This window comes from Mycetomoellerius zeteki, unplaced genomic scaffold (genome assembly GCF_001594055.1).
Source record: "Mycetomoellerius zeteki isolate Tzet28-1 unplaced genomic scaffold, Tzet1.0 scaffold70, whole genome shotgun sequence".
NCBI lineage: Eukaryota > Metazoa > Arthropoda > Insecta > Hymenoptera > Formicidae > Mycetomoellerius > Mycetomoellerius zeteki.
Window position 1 is genome coordinate 32121 of NW_017257720.1, and position 23591 is coordinate 55711.

At 33.7% G+C, this 23591-nt stretch overlaps 1 protein-coding gene across 2 annotated transcripts in view; it reads right to left on the bottom strand.

Moving 5' to 3' along the window:
- The window catches only part of Invadolysin (leishmanolysin-like peptidase, invadolysin), a 290690-nt gene that overhangs the window by 21604 nt on the left and 245495 nt on the right, over positions 1-23591 (bottom strand). For both annotated transcript variants that reach the window (XM_018457989.1, XM_018457990.1), the window contains exon 4: positions 17618-17700. In XM_018457989.1, coding sequence (XP_018313491.1) covers positions 17618-17700 — 83 coding nt within the window. The remainder of the gene's footprint in view (positions 1-17617; positions 17701-23591) is intronic.

Here is a 23591-nt window from a genome sequence, read left to right on the forward strand (position 1 = left end):
ACATTCTATGTTCATGATAAATATAAAATATAGTTTCTGTCACTAAAGAATGGAATGCATTCTAATAAAGGAATGCTCAATCACAGTGCGCACATGCAATGCACAGAACGGGCACCATGAATGTGTTGTACCAGGTTCAATGACGTAATATGACCAGATTGCAATGACAAGATTCATCGACAATTCGCCAAAGCGCACACGTTTGCTTCTTCCAATAATTCCAGTCGACGTCTTTCACACTATTCATGCGAAAAAAGAGAGTTCAGGCTCGGTTCCACTTGATTCCAGCGAATTGGCATAGGACGTTCGCAGAAAAGAAAAACGATTTAGCGGTGAAAGGTGAGAACGACGAGTAGAAACAACGACGAACGGGAACGAGATGGGGCGAATCGGAGACGGAACAAAAATAAACGCCGAGAAGCGATCCGATTAAAAGTTTGAACGGGCACCCACTAGTCGCGACGAAACGGAGCGTTTGCGCCGCGCGTTTTCGTAATGGATTTTAGAGTACCCGGCCAGTACGGAACGTGGTACGGACTTTCGTGAATTTTTACAAAGATCCCCGCGTGCTCCGGATATCGTAAGATGGTATATACGCGTTCATATTCGTCTGCACGCATACTCATACCGACTTTGTAGAAGAAATGATACGTGCGATCAGACAAAAAAAATATACGTATGTGAGTTGGCATTCCTTTCATTCTTGTATAGAAATCCAACTTAATATTGAAAGGAAATAATTAATTGTTTATTTTTTAAGTACTAAAAGCAACGGGAGTATTTTTAATATTCAAAATAAGTAATATTAATATCACTTATACATCTTTCTATATTAAATTTCTGTAAAGACAGCGAATTTATGTTATAAAGAATGTTAAGGAAAATATTTATAACTAACCGTTAATATGTTGTGCTATAATTATATTTTTAATCAAAATCGTTTTCTTTTGTACTAATTTCCAATTTAAATGCCATTGCTTATTTATAAAACATTAAAAAAAATAAGATTCAATTTCATATAAAATATTACATTATTTGAGAGTCAAAGCTGTCGCCATACGTAGTCTATATCCTCCATTGTGTCCTATTTTCGCGCAACGAAATGTGTAGCAGCAACTGTTAGTCTCGCGGAGTATGTCACCATTTTCGGACCCCCGCTGATTTTATTTCCGAAATGGACTCGCTGGTAGTACAACCACGATAATGCGACCACTGCTGATGCTCCCATTAGTCTGTGAACTTTATCACTTCGTGACACCATGAGTGATGATGAAATTTTGCCTACGAAGTAATGGCACATAGATTTGCACGTATATATGCATACATATATCGATAGTGTCTAATTTTAACTGACATTTTCCTTAAATAGCCTTGTTACCCACATATATAAAATATAAAATTAAGATGTTCTTTATAAATCATAAAGAATACGACTAAGCATTATTTTTAACGATAACGCGATAAAGCGTTATAATTATTATAAAAATTAAAAAATGGAAGTTATATATGTACATGTGTATCAGAGCACAGTGATTATTTAATTTCGTTCAAAACGTCTGAATAGTATAATTCAATTGCTTCTTCAGTTATCGTGACACAGATTACAATATAAATCATATGATAAATTAATTAAAATATCCTTTAAATTGATTTCATCATAACATAATTGTTACAGACAAGATCGCGTCATAAGTGTATAGTTACAATTAATATTGCATCGATAGTCCGTAACAATCGATGTCATCTCACTATTTTTTATACATTTCTGCTAACTCATCGTGTCATTCTCTTCGGTATGATCGATGTATACTTAAAAAAAGAACGATATCTCCGTGATAATAATTAATCCGTAACTGTTTCATCGAGAGTAATGCACTAATGTATGTATAGTTACACTTTGTCACAGTAAAATATCCATCAACTGAAGTGTAACCACATATTTCGAAAGGTCGCCGTATAATCTCGTATTTCTCCCGTGACGTTATAATCTTCTCCATATGGAACATCGTAAAGCTCACAACGTGGTAATTTTTGCCATAACAGGAATCGTAAAAGGTATTTTAGTGCGGCGCGTTTGAAACGATCTACCGTATATAACCGCGAAACTATCAAAAATAGCATTTTGCACAATACGCTTTATCCGATTACAGCTATGCGTATGAGATGATGTCTGTAATATGAGCTACATGTACAAAATATACACGTCAGTATAATGTACAATAATTCGCGAAGAGATGATTCGAACGTTGATAAATCATTCAATTATTTTCGTGAGCTTAGTGATAATAAATACAGTGAGATAAAAATTATTCACATAAAAAGATATAAAATTTATTTAACAAATTTGAACAATTTTAATATTCTCATAATTTATAAGGTTATTAATAATTTTCACTCATCAAATTTCAAAAATAATGTATAAAAAACGGAATTAACTATTTCAAAATAATTTAGCTTATCGTTGCTTTATAAGACATAATTTCATCTATAAATAGTGTATATAGTGTAAATAGATAGTCATGTATTCGCTTTCCTGTTACAATATAAATGGTTACATTAAATAAACATATAGCATCTTTATTAAAATTAGATTAGTACGTTGCGCTGTGTAATGCTGTTAAATCTTGATAGAAATAACGAATTTCTTCCTCTTCTTTCTCCGTTCTTCTAAATTCCTTCAATGAACATTAAGTAATTTGCAATCTACTGATAAATTCTTGAATTAATTATATTTTTATTAGAATGTAGTGGTCTTAAGTATAAATAAAAATATATGTATATTTGTACTGTGATTTTAAATTGAAATCTGGTTCACAATTCACTTCAAGTTATTTAACTAACTTTTCCGATCACTAAAAGATAGGTACCGTTATCCCCAGTCATTACAATTTCCATGAATTTTAAATTAAAAAGTGGTTTCTTTTCTTGATCCTATCCTTCGCTTTTATTATATATTTTTATTATGCGCACTTTCCGATCATACGCTCTACGCTGTCTTCATTATGCAACATCATCTTGATGCTCTCTATTGTTGCTTGATTCTGTTTCTGCCGAAAATTCTGATTTTTGTAATGCAGCTCAAAGTATCTTTTGTATTTGTATAACATAGAGCGTATATACATATTAATCATCTTTTAAGAATAATGATTTTGGATCAAGTATTTTCGTCATTATAATTCTTATTTTCTTGATGAGACGGTCTTCTTTCTCCATCCGCGAATTCAATCTTTGTCTCGATCAGATTTTTTCTTTTCGGCACGTCTTGTCTCTATAATCTTTTTGCACCGGTACGGCTAGTAGGTATCTCTCTTTTGGTCATTTTTTTTTCAAGCGCGCCGTCGCAACAAGCTCGTTCTTCTTCGTCATCCGGAAGCAGTGGTGATGGTGGTGGCGGCACCGGGAACAGTGGTGGTGGTTAGTCCTCAAAATACGAAAGATCCGAAAAGGAAGAGGTAAAGGACGCGGGTGGTGGAGATCGATACTACGATACACGGATTGGCACGGGGGAAAATGTCACGTTCGTCCGTTTTCCGGTAACGGATAGTCTGTACGGTCTCATAGTATCGAGATTAAGATTAATAACGGGGACCGATCCGAATGTCGGTAACTAATGTCAGGAACTGCTCGTCTCGCAGCTCAGAATTAATGTATCTCGCTGTCTCTCTCTCTTTCTTTGCCTCACTGCTCTACCCCCCCCCCTCTCTCTCTCTCTCTCGCTCGCTCGCTCTCTGTCTTAATCTATCTTTAGCCGAGATAGATCATGCTTGTTGAGCGGATAACATGGCATACATATGGCATGGATCGACGCAAGGTATGGGCACATCGATACATCGAGCTTACTTGTAAAACCGGATTAGTGTCACGCATCATGTCATATAAAGTACATATTGGGGATATTGTAACTAAAAAACGTCAAGAAATTAAAAAAAATTTTTTATTATACGTTATCCGTTTTGTACAGTAATAAATTACATCTTGTTAATTATTGAACAACTATGGAAGTAATTGAAAGAATAACATAAATAATTAAATATAAAAACTAACTGAATAGCACAACAGATATTGCATTGTCATTATTACATAAATAATCGATAATTTGAAAGTTTAAAGTTTCCATATCGCACTGTTTCTAATTTTCATGATTAGATACTTTATCGTTGTTGTTCTAATAATTTTATTATACAATAAACACAGTAAACAGCTCATACTTTATTTTATATTTAACATTGACATAATTTGAAATTTTATTAAGAATTAAAATACTTTTTGTTCAGATAGACATTTAGCAAAACACAATTTAAAAGATTTTTAATTTGTGATTTAAAAAGTCCTTACTAATATCAAGCACAAGCTTCATTGATTAATATTATTTAGGAAATAATTAATTTAAAAATTCGGTTCTAAAATAAATAGGAAATCATATCCCCCATTATTACGTTTTATTTTCTCTCTTTTGTAATATTTTCGGTAAGCTTTGATTTCTCATTTCGCATGCGTTTGATGTCTCCTGTTTCATGAAATGCAATCCATGATGCAGGATTGAAAATACTCTTGCGCGATGCGATATATGATACTCGTATATGATTTTCATACCCTTAATGTTACCTATGATCACGGTAAAACCAGGAGGAAGCTTGATGTTCCGTGCACAAGTTCGATTAAAAACAGTGGACATGAATATGAACGACATTTTGGTTTTAGCTTCGAGAATGATTTGTTTCTTATTGGAAAATGTTTTTCATACATACCGATTTATTTTCGAGTATTAGAGAGGAAAGAGAGGAATGAACTTCTCTGTTTTAAATATGTGTAGATATTCTCCGAAAGAGAGCGCACAATTACACAATATAGTTATAAATTACAAATACAAAGCACATTATAATTATAAAAATAATTTTCAATATTGATGTGAAACCTACCAGTTGCAATTTATTAGAGCAAATTCTTAAACAATGTTGGCAATATTGTCAATTCACTAGGAAAAATATTTTAAGTATTTTATGACACTCGATTTTTCGATACAGCAAAACAACTTGTATTATTTTTTATTGACGCCCCGTGATGTACAAGCCAGAGACACAAATAAAAGTTACAGAAAACATATCAAAATTTTCTCTCACATGTCACTAACATGTCAATCTTCATCTCAATATTGTAAAAACTAAAATTGATATAATTTTGTGTTAAACACATATATGTGATTTAATATGTATTATTATAAAATTGTTGCTTTGCAATTTTACTTACATCTAAAATTAACATTGTTAGTGTATCGTAACAGCTTTAATTAAGAATCAATCAAGGTAAACGGAAATAAATCATATTATAAAAAAATTAATTCATATTCATACCGTATCTTCAATGTGGTTTTCGTGTACGGTCTTTTGATAAATTCAAAATAGAGCGTTACTCGTCAATGCACGTCTCTTGCATTTTCCGCTTCGTTTAATCTCCGTCGTATGGCACGATCGATGTACATGGCGTTCATGTAGCTACACGACAAATTCGCGCCACCGGACTCCCGAGCAAGCGGAGTTTGTAAAAATAAGAAACGCTTCCTGTATCCGGTACGTTCGGTATGCGTCCGCTGAATAATGCAACGGTCCTCTCTTTCGTATCGTGAATAGTAGAACGAGCGAGCGTTACTCTTCTTGCTCGTGTCTTTTTGCGTCACAGCAAGGACTAAGGAAGCGCCAAAAGTCATGAAAGATCCCGGAAGCCTCGTGCAAGATTGATTCCACGCATAGATTTCGTTATAGCTCTCGCTCCGGAGGATGCTCCGGTAAGCAGTAAGAGAATACATAAGCGCGACTAAACTTGGCTTCCTCTGTCGTTGCGTCGCGAGAGTCGAGAAAGATGAAAAGGCGAGTGGGAAGAAGATAAAGCGAAGTAAATTCTATCGTGCGCATTTCAAGGGGATTCAAGAATTATTAAATGTGTTTGACTGGAAGTATTTCTCTGCTGTGTGTATTCTCCACGCAATATTCATCGATCCTTTATCGATCGTTTCTTCCTAAATGGGAAAGATTAATATTCTGATTTATTTATAGAAGTACAAGATATTCTCAAATACTGCTGATAATTTTTCACAATTTTTTTTGAATGTATAAAATAAGCGCTCTTTTGTAAATTGAGCATTTTCAGGCGTATTCAACTTATTATCAAGATATTAAAGTTATTGACTTTTCAATCTTGATTAATATTGTCATTTGATCATAATTTCTTTGTTTATTCAATACTGGGACGATAAAATGAAAATGAGACACACTCAACGCTAATTGCATGATAAAAATATGAATAAAAATATAAAAATAGTAAAACTCTTAATGATGATAAATTATGGAGCATTTCCTAAGCGACCTAAGCCGTTAATTAATTATATCTCGCGGAAAAGGCATGCGGAATTATAGATACGATATTTCTTCCTTGATAATATTTTTTTTTCTTAGATTTATTGTTCTCGGTATGGCGTTTTATGCTGTGAAAAATTATGGACAGGTGACAGCGAAACAAATTGCAGCAACGAACCTTGGGCAAACAATTGCGTCTTGAGACGTAGAGTTCCCGTTGTTATGCATTGCATAGTAGGAGATGAAGGAAAGGATAACATAGAGAATGCAGTGTTTACTTATGGCGGTACGACGGCAGCGTTTTGACACGATTCTTGGATAAAGCACGGCAAGAGAGTACGTTCAACTAGTGCCCATAACTTCATTTGCACATAAAACGGCATTTATCAAGATCTATGTGGCGAAGTATGTTTTACAATTTTAAAACTTTATGTACACAAGCATCATACATTTTATAACAAAAAAAGAGAATAGGAATACCATTGATTCATATCTGTTGATATCTGGTAAGAATAAAAGCCACAAAGACACATAAAACATTCATTAAAAGATTATTGTTGTGTGTACCAATCACCGTAACAATAACTCACAACGAGAACAAAAATTTGCCGAGCCGGAAAAACGACCCAACTCGAGAATCGACTATTTGCCAATTAATTAACGCAACTGCCGACGAAACTTTCGCTATTAGCCTAAATAATTGGAGCGGGATTACCAAGTTTTAACTCAAGAACCTGCCCATCTCACCGAAGCCGGGCTTTCAAGTGGGAAACCTGCTTTCTTCCTTGCCTAAGAGAGCTTTGTCGAGTATAGAACACCGCACAAACTCTCGATAAAAAGTCCATTACAAATTTGGTAGCTATAAGTAAATTTTAGACGCTTAATCTTCAATAATTAATTCTTATATTTGCAAAATTTAACTAAAGTCTTAATCTTTCATATGTAATAAATTCTTTTCTAAATATAACAATATTTCGTATATAGCGTATTTTTCAGTAAATATAATTTGTACTTTAACGCCAGTAAAAAAAGATTATTTTTTCACTATTTTTCTTATATAAATTATAAAACTTATAAATTTATTTCTTTAATTTCAATCATCCATAGAGAGAGAATAATTAACATTAACTTTCTCTTTAATTTGTAAGGATTGAATAATTTATAAACGAATCAAGAATTTACATTTGCCTCTCTACACGGTTGCCTCTCTCTGGTTTTTCGCGAAGTAAGTGGGCGCAACCCATATTTGAACCGAAAGTTTCATTTTGAATAATAAAGTATCACCTGCTGTTGGATAATACCAGATACTTGTACAAGCATAATAATGGAAAAATACGAAACGCAGTTTTCTACGAAATATAGAACGTACTTGAATTTCATTTTCCATTCGATGTTCATCTTGATTTTTCGTGCACATTCACATGTACAAAATACGATACCGAATTTACGACCTTTGTACGTTTTTTTCCAGTGGCCAGATCGAAAATATTATTTTATATCGAAATTTAGATTATAAAGAAATAATTTGGAACGAGCAGAATACAAGAGAAATATGTGAAAACCGAATTTCTTGTATTACAGAATATACATATATTTCCCCAATATTATAAATCACTTCTTTGTAAAAGTACATAGTTTACTTATATAAAATGTTCTTGTTTTATATCTATAGATGTATGTATGACATAAATATTTCGCGTCTAATGGTTCTAGTAACGCTTGAAGATGTATTGTCAGTTGAGAAATATTCGGTATTCAATAATTTTGCCAATAATGTCAACTATGTTCGCAAATACCGATGTAAATCCCAATGGAGCGCTATGCTTCGTTCGTTAACAGACAATCTAGGCAGTCAGTATTGTGGTTATAATCCAAAATCCGCAAGATGAAATTCTATCGAAATACTTCAGTTTTTCAGATCTGATATTAGGTACCATTCTTTGCATATACAGAATCAGAATGAAATAGTAAAGTAATTTCACCATCAAATTCGAAATCGAGATCGAGCATACACATACACATTTGGAGATTAAATATGTGAATTACAAAATAAATTGTATATATTTAAAATGAATTTAAAAATGTGTGAATAAAGCTTTCCAATATCTTCTTCTATATAGTCGAAGCAGAATATGAATACAATAAAATTTTACTCGAATTTTTTCAAAAAAAGACGCGCAACAGTTGTTGTCGAGAATGTGAACACAAGGGTTTACAAAACTAATTGCCCGTATTTCGATCTATCGTTCATGAGGATATCCCATATCTGTTCCGTGTGACAATCGAGTTATTATAGCAGATGAGCCAAATAAGCCAGAACAGAAACATCCGCTACATACAGCTAGTTATAACCACGGAAACACGATTTCGAGAGACAAGCAACTGGTAGATACGATTCGCCCAATTAACCGAATACCTCATCAGTCTGCGATCGTGTTCGGTGGCACTTGAGTGATTTAGCATAGCTTTTGCACGATAAAGCCAAGCCACCAAATTATGTACGATTTCATTAGCAAAATGTAGCATATTGATAAAGTTGATAAAATTTTACGCAAAAATGCTATTAATTATTAATTGACAATCCGCAATATTCAATGAGATATTTTTTAAAAGGGAGCATACATTCTAAAAAATATAGATGTGGATTTTTTTAACACACACACGACGATGTTTACATAATATTCAACATGTTAGTGTTAACATTAAAACTAATATGATATGGTTTTAAAACCCATGGTGTCCCATACAGACTTCCAAGGAACATCTCTTGAATAGCCCTTGAACGTCCTAAGGATGTTACGAGTATTACGATGTTTTTCAGATAAAATATGCTATATGGGGGGGAGGTAGAGGGTTAAATCTATATTATATAATTTTTATCAAATTTATATCAACATCAATACGGTGAGAATTCTACCGACATCGCATAATTTTAAATCCACACCCATATTTTTTAGAGTGTTCTTATTATTCGTCTTATTACAATGACAGAGATAAATATACCTATTACATGTATATATTATATTAGTTTGTTGTATGTGCATGTGTGTATTATATCGTATATTTTTGTGTTATTATTGTATGTGAAGTTTTTGACACGCGAATTGTACTACTCTTTTCATTTTCAAGTTTATACATATCATAAATAATAACCATCTCTACTTTACTCTTCTTCTTATCCATTTAAGAAAACTTTTATTGTTGAGAAATGGTCGACGAGCTAGAGAAGAAAGGTAGATCCGGAAATCCGAGAAAGAGATGGACAGAAAGTAAAGGAAGAATATAGGCAACATCCTTCGGGATTCGATGGTCAGAGAGTACCATCGCCGAGAAAGTTTTGATGAAAAAGTTCCGTCACTCTTACTTACGACGCGAGAACACAAATGGAATGATCGGAACAGGAAATAATGAAAGCATTGGACATAAAAGCTATGTCACGTAAGGTAGATGAAACATAATAAAAAGTATCGGTAAAGCGGCATCAGATACGGAGATCTAATTGAAAGAAGGTTCTTTTTTAAGTTAAAAGCAAACGTAATGCAAGGAGCTTGTTAGCTTCTATTGCTTTGCAACGAAGCATCACTTTTAATATCATAAATATAATGACACATTATCATTTTTTATTTTATTTTCTTCTGTTAATTGTACTTAGTAAAAACTTTTCTGTCATTAAGTATATTTAACCGTTAAGTATATTAGGAAATATAACAGATCATTATACCTTTATCTATTTATAAAATAGTCTTCTTTTAATAATAATATCAAATAAAAATATTTTATAATAATCTTCCAGATGTGTGCATGTGTGTGTATGATGATACTTAATTATCTGTAATAATTGTTATGTAAACTATTTTTACTTTTTGTATTTTCATAAATTAGGTACGATTATAAGAAAAAATAGTCATATAATGATAGAATTTGAAATTTAATATTACAAAGAGAGGTTATTTTCATATATCACGATTTCGTTTTCGTTTCCAAAAATTGTTTTATCTATAATATTATCTCAATTACAAAGGAAAGTAAAAAAAAAAATAAAAAAGCGTGCGTTATAACGTTGAATCATATTACGATATTCTCCTCTGGAGAGGCTGCTGAATTCAATATGTGAAAATGATGAGATCGAATTATATCCAGATCGAATATCCATGGAAGCCTTAAAGCGTTGCAACGAGGATCAACGTCGTTCATGAAACAAGCATACGCTTTGCAGGTCATCGCATCAAATTCAATTACGTTGCTGGAGGTCGTTTGGCATATCCATAACGTTCCGACAAACCTGGCTTAAATGTCTCTGTCGCGCGCGCGTGCACGGGCCATAGATGGATGTGATTACCTGGGGCCCAGTCATGGTCATAGAAAATCCCCGTACTAGTGGCCGTCGGAGCTGAAATCGTTATCGTGACACGCACCTATTCCGCATTTCAACTACGACGATTCTGATTGCCTCGGTGTGATTTACCGGGAGGGGGGGGGGGGGCACGGATTAAAACAAAACGATTACCGTAATTTTTGAAACTCGCACAACGACGTCGCGCTCATTGAAACTTGATTCACTCTCTATCGCTCTCGCTCTCGTTCTCCTTCCTCCCCCTCTCTCTCTCTCTCTCTCGACCGAATTACGACAGGCGCGTTCTGGTTCTGGTAGAAATTCTGGGGAGAACGGGTAACCGAAAGGCAGTTAGCCGCTATTGTCGTGCTGGGAGATCATTAAAATTAATTACGGTCTTGCACGGCTAACTGAAGCCGGTCGTACGTACACCGATGCACGGATATGCAGTAGAGTTCCTGCAGATATTAATAGACGATGCCATGCTCGTAATATCCGAAGCATAAAAAATATATTATACGATATCTGTCAAGAGTAATCGTAATCTTATCAAGACAGAGATATTTAAAAACATACAAATGTGTGCGCGTGCGTGATGTCATGAAAAATTCAAAGTATTAATTGTAACGAAGTATTGCATGTAATTTCAACTTTAAACATAAATGTGTTAGGAAAATTTTGATGTAGAATCCATATAATTTGTTTATATTATTAGTAAACAGAAATATGATATGAAATTCGAAACATTAACATACTGAATGTAATGAAATGAAATTGAACATACATAATTATATGAAATTAAAAATATAATATAATATTATATTATATGGAAATTAAAATATAATATTTGTTATATTTGCCTACGTTATTATTTATATTCAGTTAGAGATACAGGCAATATAGAATATTATGCTTGGCAAGCATATCGTGTGTAAATATGTGACGCTTGACTGTATGACCAGGTGATTATACTGCCAACATTCCCATAGAAATTTCAATGATATGTTACATATGCACGATTATCAAAGCCACTGACGGAAATCGAGCCCATACAAGCTGAAATGGACAATACCCTGATTGCAGCGCGTGATATCCGTATTAAAAAAAAGTAAATCGTTTAAATTGAATCGATACACGAGTCAACGAATATAACGTCGCTTTACTCTGGTTTGTTGATATCATCATGTCGCTTTACTGTTGCTTAAAGAGCTTTCGTTTCTGACTAGTACGTTAATATTCGCATACAAATTAATATGCACTATAACAACATGTTTTTCCTGGGAATGTATAACATTCTCATGAAACATACAGAGCTTCGATGGTTATTTGTTATATAGAAGCTTTGTAATGAAATATATTAATATCCTTTATTAATTATACAACAAATTCAGTTATTACAATTTGATTATTTAATGTGTTATACATTAAATTATATCAGTTGCATGCATGCTATTTCAAACTGTCAGATTAAATGAGGCAAATAAATTATCTATGGATAGTTTGGCAATTATGTCTCATGATTGATTGACTTAATTAATTATTACGCTTGATAATATGGAAACGAAAGTTAATCGTCGATACAAATATATATGAATTTGCCTAAAGGAATGTAATAAAAAACTAATTATAATATAAAATGTATAACTTATATTCTCCAGCAATATTGCATATTGAAAAATGATTAATAGTCCGAAACATTCTTTATTAAAAGTGTGAATTATGATATCAAGATAGCATAATTAGTAGCGAGCATAGAACGCGGTCACACAAAAAGTAGGAAATACCGAAAAAATTGCCCTAATTGCAAGATATACAATTCGCGTTAGCGTCGCATACATCCGCAGGGGCATTCTAATTAATGCTATTAGCGGACGTTAACGCGTTCCATCGTTATGTGAGATTTATGTTCGACGCGAAGTAATTACACCTTGCTGCTAGGATTCAGATTCCCTAGATACTAGCTTAGATACAGCCGCCTTAAACATAAAATTACTACTGCTGTTTCATTGTGTCGAATAGACACCATAAATATGGTCATTAGTATATTTTTCTGTTTTATTTATCTTCATTAATAACAAATATTATAAATAATATTTATATCGTACTGACAAATAATAAGTTGTAAATTGTAATAAGCAGTAATTGTGAGTAAAATATCTATTACAAAGCGAAATATTTCATTTTAAATTAACTGTCCAAAATGTTACACATACATCTTTTAAATATACTGCGTGCAAAAAAAAAGCTATAGCATTTCGAAAAAATTTATTAATTTTAAAAGTTTACTTTATCATTAATAATTATAAAATAATTACTGCACATAATAGACAGTTTATTATACTTTATACTTTTAGATAAGCTAAATACAGAAACGACTGAAAGAAAATATGATATAAATCGGTTAGATAACACAAAATGCTTAAACAATGTTTCAAGGGATAATAGATAATGTTTCCATTGAAGAGTATGCTGCAATAGATTTGAGTGCATTGTTTAGACATGGACAGATTCTCGTACAATCCAAAGCCTAGAGGGAGAGAGCTATAGATAGAATGCAGGGCTAAACCGCTTCCATGCAAACGGCTAAAGAGGCTCTCGAAGCATCTTCAATCGGCAACCCAGTGCACGGTCCGGAAGTGCATTAAAGCGTTACAGTCGTTATGCCGTAATATCGCGTTATGTAAACGACCCGCGAATCATCCTCTACAATCCTTACCCCCTACCGACCATATCATGGCGCGCATTCGACCGATAAACGTTACACGCGTGCTCGCCCCGTTTAAACGCAATAGTTCTCTCTCTCCCCCCTCCCTCCCCCCTCTCTCTCTCGCTCTCTCTCTCTCTCTTTCAAATCGAATCTCCTTTGACGCGTGCCCAACGCAATCCTGCGCTTGTATGCGTGGGCACCCCCGTGTACAGGTTTCATTTGATCCGATTTCACTCTGCATTCTGAGCGACAGGCATTACATTTACCTTTTGTGAAGACCGACACGAATTAATGTGCTGCCCGTCCATAATCCGGCACGCATTGTACACGATATTTCGACACGATTAATCTTTGGAAGGAGAGAAATTGCAAATAAATAATGCAATTTTCTTAACGTCTCATGAAAAATTGTATGTCTGCAATATATTCATTTTTTTCCATGAAAAAAATTGAAGATAATTTTTATAAAACACTCGCATTTTGTCGTAAATAATATAGGAATCATGTTCTGATTCATAAATAATTAACAGTGTAGCAATTTTTTATTTAAATCTAAATATTTAGTAGTAAAGTAGCTTTCAAAATCGAAAATAAAATTTTTATAATAAAGAGATATGTTTATCTAAAAAAAATTTTGTATCTAAAAAAGATCGTCAATTTTTTTTATAAAAATAACCAAATTGCTTCTTACTCTGTGGTTTTATTGTGAATCATTTTGAAGTGAAATAACTTGAGAAACTATGCGTATTACAACTACTTTAAACTTTTATTAAAGTTAAAAAAAAATAAAAGAGAAAAAGAATTTCAATGTTATCCATGAAACTAACAAAACATTTTAAAGTCCATGTCAACGACATCGTATCTTACCGATACTTACATTATTTCCTAATACTTCCCATGATTCTTTCTTTTGTTACGATAAAAATCGTTGTATCTATTGTTGTTGAAATTCTATATATAAATCGTTTCTGTCACGTTGTGTACAGTACTTCATTTGAAATTTCTTTTCTATTGTAGCGCAAAGTTAATGTAATCCTGCAGTGCTGTTAAAGCAATCTTATCTCAATTTACTGTACTTTATACAGATGTATTTCGTTCACCAAAAATCTTGATATCACTAGCGAAAAGCACGACGTTATTTGCACTTTCGATTTTTCGGAATTTAACGTCTTATCCGCGCGGATATACTCGATCGGCTCTATTGAACACACTTTAATCGCAAATGTCTTATCTCCGGTTTGTACCGTAGTGATGGGAAATAGTATATAATGATACATAGAAAATCGATAAACGCGCAAAGTTTTTCTCGAGGAGGCAGCTGACACGCGAAGATTACCACGAGTTCCCGCCTGGATTTTTATTGGCAGCAATAGGAATGAAAGTTGGCAAGAGATTGATGTATGTACTCCGGTCGGCGTTTCTCCTCGTCTTATTTTAGTTCACGCGTTTTTCTGTATTATATCCGCCACCCAGTTTACATCTTCACGTGTCTTTTGTAAACTCTTCTCTTTTATTCACTGAATATCAACACTCTATAAGGATACGAAATATTCGCTTGAGCACGATAAACTGGAGAAAGCCGCGCTGCGCACGTTCATTCCGATCGATCGAATTTGCACTGACCATGGCTTAAGCGGAGGGTGGTCATCCCTCGCATAATTTTCACCCTTAGCACCCCCTTTGCTTGCAGCAAATACCGGAAGCGTGAAGCTTTTTTTGTCCGGGACATCCCGGATAGGCTTAGATAGGGGAATAATCGCTCCATTATAAAATATTGTCTATGCCGCTGATGCTTGATGCATTTAATGCATATGTAGGTTTTATGATCTTTATTAAATAAGAGAAAAGAATGAGAACAAGAGATAAAATAAATAAAAGAAAAAAATGCGAATAAATATAAACTCAATTTATTTCAATAATAAAAGATATATTTCAGAAAGCGCAATATTATAATAAATAAATTAATAGGTATATTGCAAATAAAACGAGCACAATAATATATGTATAAAATAAATAAATGATATTGAAAATCATACATTAGAAATCAAACACTTTAAATAGGATAAATTCCTGAACGTAAAATCGTTAATTTTATGATTAATTACGTATAAATTTAATATTTTCTATCTATACTAAATTATATTTTTAATTGTTCTTAACTAAATTGCTAAATTTACAAAGATATTTTCAAGAAAATTAATTTCACGTAATAAAAGAGACAATTATTATTTTGTACAAAAATATTTTGAAAATCTGATGATAAATTTAATATTCTTAAATTTAAAAAAAAATGAAAACAATCATAAAAATATAAAATTGTTTTCTTGTTAAAATTTTCTCATATTTCTAATCCGCATATAGATGTTATTTTACTGTTTATAGAAACATTTCCATTTACGAGGTGATATCTCCGATGCAAGAAAGCTTACCATCTCGAGTTACATTTTTGCACTAAATCATCCACATGCTGGGCCATAAATCCGTAATCACGGAAAATTCATAGCTACACTGTCTTCGCGAATGGCTGTTCACGCAAGACAATTCGCGCGTGGTTTCGGAAATACCGTGCCAACGTGCGAGGTATCGCGGTGAAAAGTCATACCTCGTTAGAAACACGGGAGGAATGTAGAACTTGTTTACAAGCGCAGAAAACCACATAACTATGCAGTTATGTGTACACGCGACTTTATGCCCATGCACTTCCATGTGTTCTATTTATCTGGTCGGCGGACACGGATGCATTAATTTAGGTTGCTAGCGTATCTGCGGCCAAACTACGCTGGCTACCACATCCGGAAAGGGAGGTCGAGAACGAACGGCGAACATTTATCTCTTTCCGATGTGTCTACTAATACAGCCGATGCCAACGTTGCTACAAAAAGATTTCTAATATATCGACCTTTCATAGGAAATTTCATATCTTATATGTATTCTTTAAAATATGGCGAGTTAATTTATGTGCATTAACATATCTGGCATTTTTCTAGAGAACCAAAATCTCAAAACTGCATAATAATCTATGTTATATTATATTATGGTAATAAAATCTAGATAAGGAGAATAAAAGTTAATCCGATTTAATATCTCCGATAAAAAATTTAAAATTCACATTAAATAATAAAATTCTCACTGTTAAATAATCGCTTTCCTAACAAACGTCATTTTATCACAGCAACATATTAGTTCACGACAAGTATGCATGTCACAATGCAATAATAGAACCATAATAATGCTAGTACGTGTTTCTACAGTAGTAAATCAGATGAACGGTTATGCGGACGCAAATACGTGCGATACATATTCACACGCTTTTAGCTTAGCATCTTGGCTTCTATGCAAATAAATGCTACGCCTGTAGCTATGTACATACGCTATATTAAGTTAAAATAATGCAAATGGTTTTTGGAAGATTATATTATCTAACGTTAATATTTTTCCTTTGTTTCCTTTTATTCTCTTGTTTTAAAAAATGTTATTTTTCAGTCAATGGCGATGTTTACACTGTGCACTTAGACCGCGGCTTATACAATAGATGTCCTTGTTTATCCTGTAGGGATAAGCAAGACACCTATCGTATAGGTCGCGGACTAAACGCACGGTGTAAACGTAGCCATTTCTAATACTGGAATATATACAATATATTTATAACTTCTATCTAAAGTTTCTTACCTAAAGTCTTATGAAAAATAGTTATAAATTATTTAAATCTCCTAAAAAAGTATTTAATGATATTCGCTCCAAAATTTTCTTAACTAGAATCTAGTGTATTTTAAACTAATGTAGCTTCGCTTAAAGTTAGCGTAATTGAATGATTTTTTTTTTCATTTTAAAGGTCAAGATTCGAAGAATAAGATGATGTACTTAAAATTACGTAAGCTTGAAAAAACATTTGATAAATAATTTTTCAGTGTAGTTGAAAAAAATTTTTGGGTCTGCTTGATCCGTGAATATCGATAAGATTTATCAGAGATATTAATATAATCTATTCTTTTTGCCTATTAAATAGTTTCTAAAAAGATAAAATATATGAATTATAAATGTAAATAATAAATACTATTTATTATTCATATTGTTTAATATCGTTTTAAATCACGATGAGTATCCGAACTGAAACATTATCATCTAAATAGAAAAAACGACATTATCTTACTAAAATCGCTATCGGTTATAAAAAATGAAATATATTCTAAGATAACGAATGGATTAATAATTAAATTTTAAGCTTACCTGTTCAATCTGATAGTACTCTTCGTCTCTCGCACCATCAATGCTCGTTCCCAAAAGTGTACAGCCTCAGGTAGGATAGTATTCTGAAATCGAACAACAAACAAATTTTAAATTTGACATAAGGATGTTAATTCATATATTATGGATTATGCGATGTTACACATCCAACAGATCGAATAATGTGCGAGATACATTAATTAGAACTAAATATACATATATAAGCAAGTTATTTATATTCAGTTGATCTTAATTTAAACATCTTCTCTCGAGGAATATGTGGCGATGAGAAAAAATCCGAAACTTTGATCATCGCTATCGTGTTATTGCTACGTAGAGAATGAGAGTAACAAAGTCATTAAGGCTACCACATACAAAATTCCGTAACAGTCACCGTAAGACGTAAACTTAAGCCGATGAACCAATCAGGATATTGCTTTAGGTCTACGTAATCTAACGGAAATGGAAATAACAGTAAACTTATCCATAACCTCGCAATAAGGCGAATTTCAATAGGTTGAAACTCGCCTTATGGGTAAGTTTACTGTTATTTCTATTTCGTCAGATTACGTAGATCTAAAGTAGTATCTTGATTGGCTCATCGGCTTAAGTTCACGTCTTCGGGCCATCATATATAAAATGACATAAGCTGCATAACCATAGTAAGGCCGTTGAACCATAGTAAGGCCGTTGAATGAGCATCTTGTAAATCAATATGGCGACATTATGCTGGATGCTCATTGGTTCAGCGGTCTTATATTATGCTTATGCTCTGTTATGCATTTTATGTGTGACAGGCCTTTAAGGTTACTTTACAGAAATTTTGTCTGCGGCAGCCCTTACACAATACTGTCGCACATGAATTGCGCATAACAGAACATAAACATAACATAAGACCGCTGGACCAATGAGCATGCAACATAATGTCGCCATATTGATTTACATAAGATGCTCATTGGTTCAGCGGCCTTATACTATGATTATGCAGCTTATGTCATTTTATGTGTGATGGCCCTTAGTATTTAATGTATTCTGCTCTCTCTCTCTCTCTCTCTGTCTGCGAAAGATCTATTGCCAAGCAACATAGAAACAATACACAGACGAAATCGCGTAGAACAAGCGAATGGAATGGACGATGAAAAATACCGAAAGAATGAAATAATGCAAGCTCGACAGATGGAAGAAGCGCTCAGTCTGGTTTTATGAAGTTTCGCTACCATGTAACAACAAAATTACTTTCTATAATGCACCTTTCTATAATGTAGCGTAATCGCGGTCTCGTAATGCTTTTTGAGATTAATCCTGGCCAAGGGTGTCGGATTATGTGCGATTTTTAATTTCTACATTCGCCATACAATTTATGTCGGACGTAAAAAGTCTAACGTCGATCCCAGAGGAACGTCCCTTTGTTCCACACATTTATCATGATTATACACACTGAGTAATCACAGTTCTCTTGAATAAAATATCCGGTGAAATTATCATAACGTAATTGTAAAATTTGTAATGGGATGGATATTTTCTCGTACAAGATATAAAAGCTTAATGAAATATTAATAAAATCTGGTAGCCCAATAATAAGTAATTCTAATATAGAATCAACGAATATGCGATTTTATATAAGCAAAATGGAGTTGAGTCATTATTCGATATCCGAATATATTGGATTAAACTCGCTTTTATTAAAAAGTTTTCATTCCTGAAATATTGTATAATAAAATAATAAAAAATGTATAAAAATGTATAAAAGTGAAAGAATTCTCCGCAAATAGATATGAGACTAAAGAGAAAGAAACAGAGAAAGAGAGAGAGAGAGAGAGACTCTTGCGTAATGTACTTCGAAATAATTATAAATATCTGCAACTGACAATGAGATAAATTTCCAACATTCTTCGTTACGTATTTCTTTTTCACGAAATGAGATTACTTACATAATTTTGTACCTCTTATTATTAATGAAATAGTAATAATTGTCTTTAAGGAATAACATTTTGAATTGCCAATAGTTTCTAAATGTCTAGACACCTGTTATAAATTATAGTTTGAAGACATTTCAAGAAAACGTAATAAGTTTCAAATCTTTTTTATTCCATTATTCGTCTCTTTATTTAAAATATTTTATATATAATTTTAATTACAAAATATACAAAATGACATTACTATTTTACCATGAGACAGAATGGGAACTCTCTTATAAAAGATAAAGATAATAATAAATGTACAAAATTTTTCGTGTATTATTAGAAAGATCAATACAATGAACACGATGCTTCTTCCTTTTCCGTGTTTCTTTATTTTACTAAATATTATTTTACTAAAATGTGTTGAAGAAGAAAGGAAGAAATATATGTGTATTACTTTTGGCCATCTTAAATAAATTATCGTTACTGTCTGAGAGCTTGCGATGGCACGCGCGCGCGCGAGAGAGAGAAAGAGAGAGAGAGAGAGAGAACTCTACGTTCGAGCAGACTCACGCCATTAATATCGGCTTAGTGGCAAGCGCTTGATAATTAAAACAGACTCGAACGCGTAAGCGGTTGATTTTGTCTGCAATTATTTTTCACTGATTGCATCATGGAAGAAAACGGACCGTTAACAGTCTCGTATCCTTCCATTACATTTTCTTCCTATTTACAGAACTGAGAGAGAAAATAAACTGTCGCATTGCCAGGAAATTATGTTCGAGGCCAATATTCCATTTGTGATAATAACACAAAGCCATTTCAGAAAATAACAGAGAGGTTCTATCATACGACGATGCAATCTTTTAATGCGAATATGTTTAAATAGCAGTATGGTGATCAGAGTATAAACCTTGTCAGAAAAAAATGTAAAATTGAAATTCATGACACAGAGTGTCAGAAATATGCATGCCAATATATCCAGGAATACATTGAAAGTAAAATACGTAAAAAAGATTTCCGTTAACACATGTCACATGCAACATGCTTGTTTTAAATCATTACCAATCATGATGATGATGATATATTTTATCATGTAAAATATTGAAATGTGTGTATTTTTCTGACTTCATTTATCACAAATATTGGATTATACTTTAACACACAGATATCATTAATACCTGCCAAAATTCATCAAAATTAATCTTCTCGTTCCTAAATTATTTCTGAATATTACAAAATTATGTCAATATTTTTAAAATATTTTTCAAAACTATAATTATAACACGTTAAAATACGAGAAATGTTTTATTAATTGGTAGTGATTAATTTGTAACTCATTTATTCATCTTTATACGATTACATCAATTGTTAATGAAATCGTATTGCAATTTTTCCAGAACAACTCAGAAAAATCGATCTTCAAGATTAAAGATACTGTTTAATGAATTAATTCTCTTTGCAAAGTGGGTTAGGTTAAATATAATTTTACGATAAATTCATCCTCGTTACGTTTAACTGGCTGCTGTATCTAATAATAGCAATGACATGTTGCAGAAATTCAGCTAGTGTATTTAAAGCGACAAGTAGCGAATTTGCGGAGGAATGAAATTGTATTGAGTGATGAAACTGTTCATTATGGTAAGTTATTTAAGAAAAAAACAAGCGCAAGAGAAGTGACAGCAAGAACGTGGAAAGGGTGGAATACAAAATTAGACGCGGACAGATACAGGGTCCAATGTTTGGAGGCATTTTGCGCTTCGTTACGCTCGATTTCCGCGATGAATAAATCGATACACACGCGCCGGGTAAAAATATAAGAGAGAAAAATCTCAACTCCATGACTGGCAGGATATCGTTCTCTCTCTCCCCATTCCCTCCCTCTCTCTCTCTCTCTCTTTGTCTATATATTTTTTTTCATCTCGTCCTCGTCGCATGGTTGCAGTTGTGGTTGCAGCGCACAGCGAAAAGAGGCAGTGTGTGCAAGATGGAAAGAGGGATGCGGGACAACTGGCCGATTATTGTTGACAGAGACGACACACGGGTGCTCTCGCGGAATTATTCACGAACCGTCGCGCGAGGCCGAATTCAATTTGGCATTGCGTCAACGCTCACTGGAAAAAAGAGAGATGAAACGAGAACAGGACGGATGCTAAAAGAGTTATGGAGGAGGATGGGAGATCCAAGCCAACAGAGGGCCTGATCTCTCTCTTGGTTTTTCGGATTCGCAGATCCGGATTCTGCAGCCGCGCTGCTGGTTGATGGTAGCGCGCTCGGCGCTCAGATCCCTGGAAACGACCTATTTAACGTACGCGAATGCCAGCTGGTTCCATCGTAGAATCGTGGACGATTAATTCGGCCTGCTGGATTTTATTTCACGTTCCGCATGCGTAATATGTCTGGCTATTTCGGAAAAATACGATTCTGAAAATGAGAGCTCAGCCAACGACCGTGATAATTATTAGCTAGCTCGCAACGTCAGTTCTCGACCTGCCTCATTCTGACGGTGGGAAAAATGGTAGAAATTCCAGAAAATTTTTATACGCGTATAACGCGATGTTGCGAATACATCTGAAAAGTTTCACGTGTATGCAGGCTTTGCACGGTAACAGAGAGAGAAAAAATATTCTTAGTAGAGAGTGCATCAACGGATTGAAGCGGAAAGGAAAATAATCCGTGCTGAGATCGCATCTTCTCCAAAATCGCTTGCGCGATTTTTATCCGTTACGATAGGATTCTGCGGTAACGTGGATAAACACGACAAGATACACCTGTCAAAACTCCCGCACTATCGTTCTCCAGATAGTAACACACAAAACACAATATTATTTTATCTCTCGAAATATAGAGAGATCTTTATAAAAAAAAAGAGACAAACTTTTATCGTCATTCGACACCGCCAATCCGCGAAATATTTTGTGGCTAAAATTCCACAATATTCCATATGTAGCATGACCTCGAAAATGTGAATATCAAATATACAATATTTTTCTTAATAAACGAATTTCGTAATTTAATTGAAGTTAAACGAACGTTTACGAAGATAATTTTCAGCAGTTTTAACTTCAACAGAAATCTGGTAGAAAAAGACCTTGATAATTTTATGTTCAAAATTTCAAAGTTACGTTCAATGACGTTCTTTATCTTAAAACTTCATTAATGAAAGTCGACGCCCACCGACTTGAAATTTCTTTCTCCCTACTAACGACGTTCACGCTTTACCGTGTATAGCACACGCGGCGAAAGCCGTGTTATAAGTTCCAACGAATTAATTCCCCGGTGGGAAAAGCGCGGCGGTGGCGGCGTCGGCGGGTCCAATTTTTCTTATGGCCGGGCATGAATTTCAGCGCGCACTGTCCATTACGCCATGCCCTTTATCCTCGTTAACCGGCATAAAAACCTCGCCACGTCCCGTCGAGCGTTCCTCGCATCGCGCGACGGGATGCCGGGCGTCCTTCTCTCCGCGTCTGCCGCGCGCGTCTATGAGCCTTCGCGTCGCGTTTATCACCCCACACAGCAGGGACGACGTTCGCCTTTGTCACAATATTGCGTAACTCCTGCAGTCTTATCAATTTCCAACCTTTTCCTCAGGTAAGGTTGAGTAGCTTCCTGACTGCAAGAGGGGTATTATCTGCGCGTGTAAAATTACAACACGCACTATGACGAACGGTGACGGAAGAAAGTACCTCTAAGCGAATAATAAAATTCCATAAGCAAAATTAGACACAAGCTTTAATCTTATAATTCCATTTACTAACATAAATGTGACATTAACTGAGATAATTCTAAAATAGGACAAAATATTTTCTATTTTTCTCTTTAATGTTTTCTATTCTTCTCTTTAAGAGATTTCTTACATGTTATAATATACCGATCAATGTAAAAATATATGCATATAAGCATATCAAATTCAAATCATGTTATATTATTTATTGAACCGACTGATAGCATCATTATGCCAGAAGGAAAATATCGAGATACAAATATAAATTTAATAGTATATCTCATAAATTCAGTCAAGATTGAAATATTCATAAATTATTTAACTATTTAATTTTAAATAAATAGATAAATAG